The following is a 12,237-nucleotide window of genomic DNA, read 5'->3' as shown; positions in this document are numbered from 1 at the left end:
TTTCTTACCAGCACGTTTTCTTCAAGGAGCCATGACAGAGAGGTGAGGTATGAAGGCTCTGGTGCCAGGCTCTCTCCTCGGCTACTTACTAGTTGAGTGAGGGGCTTGACTTCTCTGCACCTCTGGTTCCCTTCTGTAAAATAGAGTCATAAACATTTCTTCCCTTACAGGAGGATTGTGATGATGAAATGGACTGATACCTGTGGAGCCCATAGTCTGTGCTTAGTGAACATTAGTCATCACTGCTAGCCTCTCCTTCCATTACTTCCTTCCTGGTGTCTCCCCCTTAAACCCCAGTTTTTTAGGGGCTCTCATATATTTCCTGGAGTACCAATGGCTGACATTTCTTCTTGGACAAGGTGGCTGAGCTACTAGGCTCTCCCTTAACACTGGGGGTCTTGAGACGCTGGAGGACCAGGGTCTCTGAAACAGGAAGAAGCTTTAGAAGAGGTGGCCTTTCAGTGTATTCCTGCTAGACCAATAGGAGTCTGAAGCTGGTTTCTTCCTCTCTCCCCCCAAACCCCCAGGTCCTATGGCTCCAGTGTATTCCTAGATTCCATATGACTATCTTCTCTCTAGGGGAGGTGTCCTTACTCAGAGTTGCCAGTTGACTCATAAATTTTTCATCTTCTTGTCATATCCCTGCTCAAGACTTATAATGGCTCCCTATTGCCCATTATACTAAGACTATTTCTCTACAACCTGATGAAGTAGGTAGCTCTGTCCCCATTTTATTTCTGTGTATTTGCTTGCAAAACAAGTGTCCACCCCCCCTCCTTTTTTTTTTGGATGAGAAATCTTCGACTCGGAGGCATAATTGTCAGGGTCACCAGCAAGTAAATTGAAGAGCTCAGATTTGAGCACGCTAGCCAGGCCCACCTGGTTTGTACACAGCCACCCACACTGGCCTTCTGATATCAAACCCAGCTGAATTTTCCTTGGTCCATTTTCATCCAATCTGTACTAAGCCAGTGAAGTCTCATCTTGCAGAGAGCACCTGCCAAGCTTGTTCTAGCCTCAGATCTCAGTGCCAGCTGTTCTGCTTATCTGGAACACCATACCTCCCACCTATGCCAATCCTGCCACCTGGCAGGCCTAATTCAAACCTCTCTTCCTTCACTAAAGTTGCCCACTGAGCTTTTCAATCAAGATGTTCTTCATTTTGGAATCTCCCATCTCTCTTAAAGTTGTTGCCTTTCGGGGCTTCAGCTCTCACAAGCATTGCCTTTGTGTGAGTTACAAGAAAGCATTCTTTCTAAGCTACTGAATTGCAAAGAAGATGTCCCCAATCACTTTCCCAGGTGTTCACTTTTGTGCAGTGTACAGACTGTACAACCACACTTGGCCAACTTGCCTACCAGACAGTTTCAAAAATGATTGTCTTCTGAGTGTAAAATATTCCTAAATCACATAGATTATAAGAGTTCCACATTCATTCATTGTCTCTGACAACTAGTTTTTAAACTTCTTGAAGGCGGGAACCATAATTTATCCTTCTGTGTCCCACCGCCTCCCCATTTAAGACCTCAGTGTCCAGCTGATGCAGGGACTCAGAGCAAGTGCTGTGTTAACCCTTGGCTCTGAAAGGACCCAGCAAAACTCTTGCAGGTTAGATTTGACTGACACCCACAGGTGAGCTCAGGGACTCTGCCCCACTCCAGCCACATGGGTCATTGCATAGGTTTGGAACACACCTAGCCTATTCCTTCAGTTCCTTCCTTTCTGGAATGCCGGCTCCTTCTCTATTTGGCCAGACTTGGAGCTTTGTCAGCCCAGATGTCACTTCCTCTGGGAGCCTTCTCTTTCAGAGGCCTCTGTTGAAATCAATTTCTCCCTCCACCAATTCCCTCAGTGTTTTCCCTTCTAACCCACCATTCCTGACTCTCAGAACTGTTTCTTCAGATGTAGCTCAAGTTTTCATTTCTCAAGTCAGTCGAAGAAAGACAAATATCATATGAATTCACTTATATGTGGAATTTAAGAAACAAAACAGATGAACATAGATGAAGGGAAGAAAAAATAAGATAAAAACAGAGAAAGAGGCAAACCATAAGATACTCTTTTTTTAGGGGTGCCTGGGTGGCTCATTTGGCTACGCTTCTGACTCTCGGTTTCTGCTCAGGTCCTGATCTCATGGTTTGTGGGTTTGAGCCCTGCATTAGGCTCCATGCTGGTGGTGCAGAGCCTGCTTGTGATTCTCTCTCTCCCTCTCTCTCTGCCCCTCCCTGGCTCTCTCTCTCAAAATAAATAAATAAACCTTAAAAAAGACTTTTTAAGACTTTTTTTTGAGATTTCTTTATTTTCAGAAAGAGAGAGAGAGAGAGAGACAACATGAATAGGGGAGGGGCAGAGAGAGAGGGAGAAAGAGAGCATCCTAAGCAGGCTCCAACTGTAAGTGCAGAGACTGGTGTGGGGCTTGAAGCCATGAACTGTGAGATCATGATCTGAGCCGAAGTCAAGAGCCAGAAACTTAACCGACTGAACCATCCAGGCACCCCAACCATAAGAGACTATTAAATACAGAGAAAAAAAACCTGAGGGTTGCTGGAGACAAGGTGGGTGGGGGATGAGCTATATGGGTGATGGGCATTAAAGAGGACACCTGTTGGGATGAGCACTGGGTGTTGTATGTAAGTGATGAATTACTGGGCTCTACTCCTGAAACCAATGCTATACTGTATGTTAACTAACTTGAATTTAAATAAATAAATAATAAAGTTTTCATTTCTGAAATCTGTTTGCATCAGGACGGTGTATCCCAAAACACACAGGAGCCTCATCTCCCCTTGTATACTAGGTTTTTTTGAGGACCGGACTTGTGCTGGGCACATAGTAGGCCCTCACTCAATGGCTGTTGAATTCGTTTCCAGCAGAGTGCCCTGGCTGCACACATTTGCCAGCAGTGCATCTTTATTCACAGAACAGAAACATTTGCATCCTTTCTATTAGCATTGCCTGACACGTGGTTGACACATTTCCCAAGTTTTTTTCACCTCTTCTCTGGTTTTGTTTTCACAACTTGTATACTACGAGAAAAGAAATGATTATATCCATTTCACTTGTGAGGCACCTTAAGTCCAGGAGGCAGACTCATTGTCTCACTATCTGGTGACAGGGGCACACTGCCACTCGCTTGGGTGTCGCAAGCCCAATGGACCACTGGGGAATGGTGACAGTTTGGGTCTAGTTTCATCCTAACTCTTGCCTGAAGTTAACCATTCATTATCCTTTGAATTCCCACTGAGTGTGAGCCTTGAGGTCAGGGGGCTGACTAGGCGGGAGGACTGAGTAGCCTTGTCAACTCCGAAATCCTATGAGCACAACTCATTGGAATGATGTGTCAGAACCCTGCATCCTAGGCACCCAAAGGGATCATGCTTTTCTCACATCTACTCTCCATTTATTCATTCTTTTTGAGCATCTCTACCAGGGGCAGGCAGCCTATACGTATTTGGAACTGTTTGGCAAATACCCTGTTATAGAGTGGTGGTTCTGTCTTGGCTGACGGTAGAGTCACCTGGGGCACTTTTAGAACCACCAATGCTTGGCGTCTTTCTAAGCTCCCCCCAGGTGACTCTTAAGGTCAGCCAATGTTGAGAATGGTTCTCAATGCTACTGATGGCCTGCGCTCATAGAGACTCTGGTTTAATTGGTCTGGGGATGGGAACCATTGGCAGAACTCTGTGCCTTGGGTCCACTGTGAAGAATAAGGCTAGGGGCGCCTGGGTGGCTCGGTCGGTTAAGCGCCCGACTTCGGCTTAGGTCATGATCTCACAGTTCACGGGTTCGAGCCCCACAGTTCACAGGTTCGAGCCCCACATCAGGCTCTGTGCTGACCACTCAGAGCCTGGATCCTGCTTTGGATTCTGTGCCTCCTTCTCTCTCTGACCCTCCCCTGCTCATGCTATCTCTCTCTCTAAAATAAACATTAAGAATAAGACTAAATGACCATGGTCTTAGTGGGAAGAACCTTTCCATTCTAGCCCCAGCTGACAGCATATTCACCTGACGCTTCTCTAGAATCAGCCTTTGCTGGCTCTGATGCTCAACAACTGTGTCATCTAAGGTAACTTTCCCTAACTTCTTTATGTATAAAACAAAGCCAAGAACTACTTGGAAGAACCTCGATGAGCACCCAATAGAATAAAAAAATACATGTAAAATATATTTAAAGAACCCAGCACCATGCCTGGTGTATACCTGGCAGAGAAGGAGCCAAGCAGCCCCGAAGGAAAGGATCAAATCATTATCCTGCTTCTCATAGGAAAATTCTACATATCAACCACCTTTCTTGAGTACCTCCTATTTACAAAGAATAATGATATGATTTCTTTACCTTTTTCTCTCTGTGCATAGGAGGGAGAGATACAAAGATTAATGAAGGGATAATGTTGGAGAACTTTGGAGTGGCATGGGCAGATAGGAAAATACAGAACCACATGAAGTTCTCTATACACAACACACATCTATTTCTGTATCTGTATTTTCTAATACAGACCTGAATGAAGTACATGTGAATCAGACAAAATCAGGCTGTGTGAGCTCAGGGAGTTTTCCCTGGGGAGATCAGGGATGCCCGGGGTAGCATTTGAGCTGGGTTTCTTGAAAGGTGTGCATTTCCACAGGTGAGGAAGGACCAGAAAGCATTCTAAGCTGAGGGATAACCCGGACAGAGGTTGGGAGGCTGAGCTACAAATTTGCAGGCATCTGCTGAGAATCCATCAGGGGAAGGATTTGCCTGCTTTGCTCCAGAAGTTGAATGTTCAACCTGAAAACAAGTGGGGGATATTGGAAGTGGGCATCTTGGAGATGTGCTCCAGTTGGAGATTTCGTTTTGGTTCACTGATCCTAAGATGAGTTGGGAATGTGTTGGAAATGTCTTGGTCAGGCCATGACTCTCAATCTCTTCCTCCCCACCCTGCCCATGGCAGACACCCTATGAAGAGCAGCTGAGCCGATTTCCTGGGTTCTGCTTTCTAATCTGTATTCCAGGTATGACAAACAGGACGTGTCCTCTCGCATTGCTCCCGGAATCTGTTTATTAAATTAGTTTGGAGTGCTGCCCCATTGGATTATCTGCTTAGCTTTGTGTTTTGGTCTCTCTCCTGGAGAGTGTCTTAGATTATCCTCCCTCCCTCCCCCCCGCAGTGTGGACTCAAATTCCCCTGATCTGAGAGCAGAGTGTGGATGTTTTTGGGGGTGTATCTTGACCTAGGGTCTTTCACAATTGGGAGACTGGAGACTGAAGGATCTGCTGAGTGGATGTTACTATGGTCTGGGCTGAGAAGATGAGGGCAGGGACTGGGGCTTGTCACAGGGCTGCAGGGCTGTGGGGAGAGAGCACTGCATGGAAGAGACACCAAGACGTTGGAACTGACAAGGCTATAATTTGCCTGAGCCTTAATTATGCACCCAGTTTATCTTTCTGAACATCTGGTCTCCTGACTCACCGCCTGTTTTCATTCATTCATGATGGTCTGAAGTCTTGGAAACATTACCTATGATCTGAATCATCATGAATGATCACCTAGGGTGGGTTTTGGAAGGCTGGTGTCAAGCCAGTATTTCAATACTGATGCTTCTCTTATTTAAAACAGGGATATTTGTTATTCAAATGCTAGACCTGGTTAGCTGAAAATTTGGGGAAGGAAAACGGCCCGGAGACATTCTGAGACCATCCAAAAAAGTTACTGTGCACAAAGATTGGGATGTGATTCCGAAAAGAGAAGACTGATAATACTGGTCTCTGGGGTCCCGTGGACGCACCTTACAGGCAAGCCTTTCTCTGAGCAGGTCCTTCAGACAGGCACGTGGCTCCCAACTTTGCTGCACGTTGGAATCATCTGGGGATTTTTACAAACACTGACAGTTGGCTTCCACTCTGACATTCTGACTTCAGTCGTACCCAGTGCAGCCTGGGCAAACAGGTTTTTAAAACATCCCAGGAGAGTCTAGTGTGTAGCAAAGATTGGAGGCTCCCGAGTAGGAGGGAGTGGAAGTGAGCACTCAATTTCCAGTAGCTCCTCACTTGAGTGAGCCCCAGAATCACCTGGAGGACTTGTGTAAACACACGCAGTTGGGCTCCTACCCCTAGAGCGCAGTCTAAGAATTTGCATTTCCACCCGGTTTCCCTGTGATGCTGAAAGGGCCACACTTGGAGAACCACTGGCTTAAAAGAGCGGGGTCTGGCTTTGCTGTTTATGAGCTGTGTGACCCTGTGTCACCCAATCTTAAGAAGTGCAGTTTCTGCTTTTATAACACACAGCAGCAATGGTGATTATCTGGCGGGTCTCTGTGTAGGTGAAGCGAAATGGCATTTGTAAGTTGTTTAGCACAGGGCTTGGCCCACAGGACACGTGCAGCCCACGGTAGACTTTATTGGGGTGTTATGTTCAACCGTGCCAGCCGGTGGATGATGCCCAAGTGAGTTTCTGCTCCTGCGGGTCCTACTTTCAGGCTTTCTGGAAGAGGAAAACAGTCATTCTCCTGAGCTATGAGTGCTCTGGGGTCCAGCGGGGTAAGGACCCACCCTGGGGGCGCTGGCATATGTTAATTGAGGATTCTCGGTCAAACCTTTCAGCCTAAGCTGGGTGCCTATGGGCTGCGATGGAGGACTGCTCTCCTGACCAAACTCCGTGTTACATTCCAGACACATTTAGTGCAGCGAGTTGTGGCTGTCCCGGCGTCACCATGGAAACCAAACTGCTACCGAGGGAGGTGGGCACGAGGCTCTAAATCCTGTTGGACACCACAAAAGGTGTCCTTGAGAGGGGCACTGGGGATCTTCACACCAGGTCTTCTCTTTTTCTCATGCAATCTGCCCAGCATTCTCTTCTCCATATATTTACCTCCCCTCCCCATTTTGCCAAGGAGGGAACTCGGGCATGGCATGCATATCCCTGCATGTAAGCCTGCAGCTCTGCCCGCAACCCAGCACTGCTGGCCACCTCCTTTCTGAGCACCCACGCACTTCACGTGGATAAATCTTTTTTTGTTTCTTCATGGCTTTACAGGTCAACTCTCACTGGCTTTTTGATATTTTTAAAATTTTTCTATTTTTTTTCCCTTAGAGTGGTACAAATCTAGCTAATCTTTATTGTTTCCACATGGTTTGAGGGCAAAGTGCCTCTATTTCCATTTTGTAGTTTGGGCGACCCGGTGAGTGGGGAGAAGGCACATTTGGGACGGGCCCCAGGAGCTGGGAGACCGGTGAGTTCACTCCATTTCCGGTTCTGTGTGGCCAGAGTGAAATTCTGCCTGTGCCCAGGGACCCCAGGGTGTCAGGCCTGGGTTTTCTTCTGCTTTCCCTGGACTGAGAGCTGAATGAGAGCAGAGTTAGGGAATGACAGTGGAGAGGCCATGGGAGATTGCCATGCCCACGTTCTTTCTAGATAAGGACAGTGTCCCAGGAAGGGGAGTTGATTTGTATCAAAGAGGATGCTAGTAATGGAACAGAGTCTAGAAGCCCTGGCCCATCTTCTTCCTCACTGGTGCTCCTTCTGTGCCCTGACACACGTCAGGCATTTACCTATATGCGGTCTGCTGGGTACCTATTACTCTTGTTTGATATTAATTGATGGCTTTTTTGTGACTGGTGCTGACCCCTCCTTGTAGAGGGAGGTATGGTATGGTCCAGAGAAACCCTGACAGGGGGGCCACACACACACGGCCTCTAGGCACCATGTATAGAACCGTCACTGGTATTGGGCTAGCTGTTTAAAGGAGCTGTGTTGCATTTAAGCCTCCCACCTCACAGAGGCGGTTACTAGCATCCCCAACATACAGATCAGAGAAGTAAAGCAAGTTGCCTAGGATCACACAGCAGGCAGACAAGTGACAGAGTGAAGGTCTGAAGCCAAGTTTGGTTGATTTACCAATATTCCCCAACCACTATATGAACCGTTGCCTGACCTTGCTGGCTAGGGAAGGTTCCGACTCAGAAAGCAGCAAGCTGCCACCTGCCTACCCTAAACCTTTGCAGATTTGCTGTTCTGGAAAAATACAATTGCTTGGAAACAGGCTCACATGTCATCACGCCTAAGGCCACCATCTAACTAACATTGGTGTAAAAAGTGAAAAAAATTCAATTAAGCGTATTATTTCAAGTATGAACCATCTGGCTGTTCTTATTTTTATTTGTTTGTTTATTTTTGTCCTTAATATGGCTAATGCGTCACTTGGCTGAAGCTTCCCATGTGCTTGCAAAGTTTCCCATTCACACAGCCCCTTCATGCCTGTGCCTTCCCTCCTTCAGAAGACCGTGACAGAAAGGAGAGACGCGAGTTATTTTTAATTTTGCCACTGAACGAACATCCAGATCTTCCCTTCCAGCAGCTAAGCTTATATGTTTTCTCAACAGGGTATTAATTACCCGGCTCTGGGAATGGCCAGCCAGGCTGCTCTGAGGCTCTGCTGCCCTGCCAGCCACAGCGCAATTGCTCACGGACACAGCAGGATGCAGAGGCTTCAGCAGGGAGCATCCTCCTGCTCAATAAAGGCAGACATGGGTACCGGGTAACTTGTTAAACACATTTATTGATTTCTTGACAGTAACCAAACACAGTGAGTGACCATTATAAACAAGGAAAGAAAGGCATTCGTTTGTATTTTGTGAGATCCGGCTGCACCTGGAGAGAAAAGACACCCCCTTCCCAGGAATTTACAAGGCAAAGTGCATTCCTTCAAGGGAACATCACAGGGGGGATGGCAGTTTTGAAACGCAAGAAATCTGTCGCCTGCTATCTCAGGCTGAAGCTCACCTTGTATGAATGATCGAGCCATGGAGTGGAATTAAAGTTATACTTGCTTAGCAAATGCATTCCTGATTGCCACAAACTCAGTAAAAACTGGCTGCAAACGAACGGAACAGGTAGATGAAGGAATAAGTGGAATCAAAGAATGCAGTTGCATGGAGCCGAGGCTTCGCCTGTAAGGAAGGAGAACAGACTAAAGCCAGAAAAATGAAATGAACTCGTTAAACACATTTATTGAGCTGTTAACAATAACCAAACACAATGTATGACCTTTGGAAAACAAGAAACAGTGAATGGATCGATTCTGATCTTGGCAAATCCTACTACAGATATGTGACAAAGAGGGGAAATAATTCCATTTCTTTATAGTCTGCAGTGATATATATACAATGTGTATCTCTTCAATGTCTGTCCTTTTCTTTTTAAATTTTTGAGTAAACAGAAGAATCATAATCTAGAAATAAGTGTCCTTGGCCAACTTTGTCCTGGTTCACCTGTCACCAGCACCCTCAGAGGATCCTAGGACACCACCCGAGATCACTTGATGCCAAGAACAAAGTCCACTTGATGCTGTCGGAGCTGTGTTTCCTCCTCTCTCTCTTTTGGAAGAATTTTGTATGTACAAAGGCTGAAAAGTCTCATTGGGTAGATTTATTAGTTCAGGAAAACAGTATCAAAATTGTAATCAGGTTAACTGGTTATTTTCTTCTAAGACCTCTTATGAATGAGCCTGTTTTTTTTTCTGAAACTTGACTTCCCATCTTGGAGGCCATGTAAGTGTGTCTGTGTGTGAATACGTTTGCGTGTGTCCATGTGTGTGTGTGAGTGCTTGTGTGTGTGTGTTGGTGGGTGTGTGTAAGAGATGTGTTCCTCTGGCATGGTGTTGCAGACACTTTTCATGAAGAAAGGGCCAATCCAAAGAGTGGATGAAGCTTGAGGGAGGGAAGGAGAGAGAAGAAAGAAGGGGTATCTAGGTTACATCAATTCACAGTTGTAGCATTTCTTCTTGAGATTCTTCTTGGCCTCGTTCCTTACTTGAGGAGCCATTCATTTACTGGAAAGGAAGAAAAAAACACAGACACACACAGTACAAAACAAGGCATAGTTGAATTAATGTGAATGAAGTTGGGGGGGGGGGGTTACTCCAAAGGGGAAGGGACAGTTCTGGGAATTGTATGTATGTATCCCAACTACCTCATCCACTTCCTCATAAACCTCTAGGCCTGAGCTGTCCAATATGTTTGTTACCACTCACACGTAGCTAACATTAATTAAAATTAATTAAAATGAAATAAAACTAAAAATTTAGTGTGCATCACCATACTAGCCACGCTTCAAATGTTTGACAGCCACGTGTGGCTAGTCGAGACCATACTGAACAATGTAGATATAGAACATTTCCATAGTCACAGAAAGCTCTAGTGGATGGCAGTGTTCTAGACCAGGGGTGGGCAAATGACAGCCCATGGGCCAAATACAGCCTGTGATCTGTTTTTGTAAATAAAGTTTTATTGGAACATGGCCACACCCACTAATTTACATAATGTCTATGGCTGCTTTCACACTACAACATAAGAGTGTAGCAGAGACCATATGACTCAAAAGCCCAAAGTATTTAACAGCTGGCCCTTTACAGAAAAAGTTTGTGATCCCTGCTCCAGACTGTAAGCTCTGCATGGGTCATATCTGTCTTCCTCACCACTGTATTCCCATCACCTAGCTAAGTATGTGCCTGGCACCTAGTAGGTGCACAACAACTAGGTGTTGAATAAAGGGAACGTTCAATGAATGAGTTGAGTATTTTTCTGGTAGTTCTGGCTAGAAGGGAACAGAAAATTGTAGTTTGGACACTCTGCATATATCTGACAGAGAAAAAAGAGGGAAATGTGGGGGAAGCAGGAGAGCTCAAGTGGGGGACCTCGGGGCAGCAGTGGTAGCTGCTTCTAAAAGCTGCCTGATAACATCTGTAGCTCCCATATTTGGGCAGCACGTTATTGCTACAAAGGGCTTCCCCACCCAGGCTCTCATTTGCTCCTCACAAGTCATGAAGTAGATGGTATAGGGACTGTCATGAAAAAAGCCAGGCCCTGGGGGAAATGACTGTTGGGTTTACATGGCTTGGTAGTGACAGAACCAGGCCTGGAGCTCAGGTGTGTGGATTCCCTGCTGAAGGCATCTGCATGACTTTCTTCTGTCTCCATCTTCCTTTCCATGTTGAGGGTTTACCACAACGGCTGACAGTTACTGAGCATGCATAAGGGAAGAGAGGGAGCTGGATATGGACAACAGGGTTATAGGAGGCAGGAGTCATCTTAAATGTCCTCTTTAGTTGGGATAATAGTCACTTCTAGAAACACAGCACTGGAAAACGATGTGCTCACACATAGTTCCTCGTTGGATCCCATTGGCCTGGCATCCAGAACATTTGCTTGCCTTTTGGGAGAAAGGTGGGTGGAGACCACCGTGCACATAGCTAAAAACTTGAAGGCTTCTAGCTGTCCTGTTCTAACAAATAACACTGGAAAATCAGCCTTGCTGGGCCCTTGGTAAAATGGCAATAAAAACGTTGTCTTATGGCTAAGCAAAATCAGTCAGAGAAAGACAAACACCATATGATGTCACTCATATGTGGAATTTAAGAAACAAAACAAACAAGCAAAGGGAAAAAGAGAGGGGGGTGCAAACCAGGAAACAGACCCTTAACTACAGAGAGCAAACTGATGGTTACCACGGGGGGAGGGGGTAAGTGGGGGGATGGGTGAAATAGGTGACAGGGATTAAGGAGTGCACTTGTTGTGATGAGCACAGGGTGACGTATGGAAGTGTTGAATCACTATGCCATATACCAGAAACTAATATTACACTATAGGTTAACTAACTGGAATTTAAGTAAAAACTGAAAGAAATAGAAAAAGGAGAAAAACCTCCCTGGTTCCCGTAAGTTTAAAGTGATATGGCGCTGTAGATTCTAGAAGCTTGAGATAAGGTCTGCAATTTTGGGAAATGTCCTTAGTGTAATGACTTGTAACTATTTATATAAAAAATGCATATAACCCTACACCAAATGTTCCTTCATGGGAGCACTCTCTTCTTTGTGAAGATTGTATATACCTGGCAGCTGTCCTAACTTGGGCTCCGATAACACTTTCTTCCTTCCTTCTTTCCTTTTTTTTTTTTTTTTTTTTTTTTTAATGCTGTCTTGCTTGAACCAGAAGGGATTTGAAGGTTTGAGCATTCCCCCCACCCCCGGTGCCCCTGCCTCACCTCTCTATCTCTATCTTTCCTTTCTCTTTCTTTCTTTTTCTTTCCCTATCTCTATCCCTATCCCTAACTCTATTGCTATCTCTAATATCTCTCTCTATCTCTACCTCTTTCTCTCTCTCTCTCTCTCTTTCTCTCTCTCTCTCTCTAATCTCTATCTCTAATGATATATAGGTTTTACCAACAGGAAAACACGATACAAATGGAAGGTGGTGGTCTCATC

General features: G+C 45.6%; 2 protein-coding genes across 6 annotated transcripts in view; one reads left to right on the top strand and one right to left on the bottom strand.

The window, feature by feature from the left end:
- The window catches only part of LOC132687857 (uncharacterized), a 139,047-nt gene that overhangs the window by 124,646 nt on the left and 2,164 nt on the right, over window positions 1–12,237 (top strand). The window lies entirely within an intron of this gene.
- CA10 (carbonic anhydrase 10 (inactive)) overlaps window positions 8,962–12,237 on the bottom strand; it is a 492,279-nt gene continuing 489,003 nt past the window's right edge. For all 3 annotated transcript variants that reach the window (XM_060646444.3, XM_060646443.3, XM_060646442.3), the window contains exon 10: window positions 8,962–9,807. In XM_060646444.3, coding sequence (XP_060502427.1) covers window positions 9,785–9,807 — 23 coding nt within the window. In that variant the 3' untranslated portion in view covers window positions 8,962–9,784. The remainder of the gene's footprint in view (window positions 9,808–12,237) is intronic.

The sequence above is a fragment of the Panthera onca genome, chromosome E1, assembly GCF_046562875.1.
Source record: "Panthera onca isolate mPanOnc1 chromosome E1, mPanOnc1 haplotype 2, whole genome shotgun sequence".
Taxonomy (NCBI): Eukaryota; Metazoa; Chordata; class Mammalia; order Carnivora; family Felidae; genus Panthera; species Panthera onca.
Note: the sequence above shows the minus strand (reverse complement) of the source record. Positions and strands in the feature narration are given on the sequence as shown.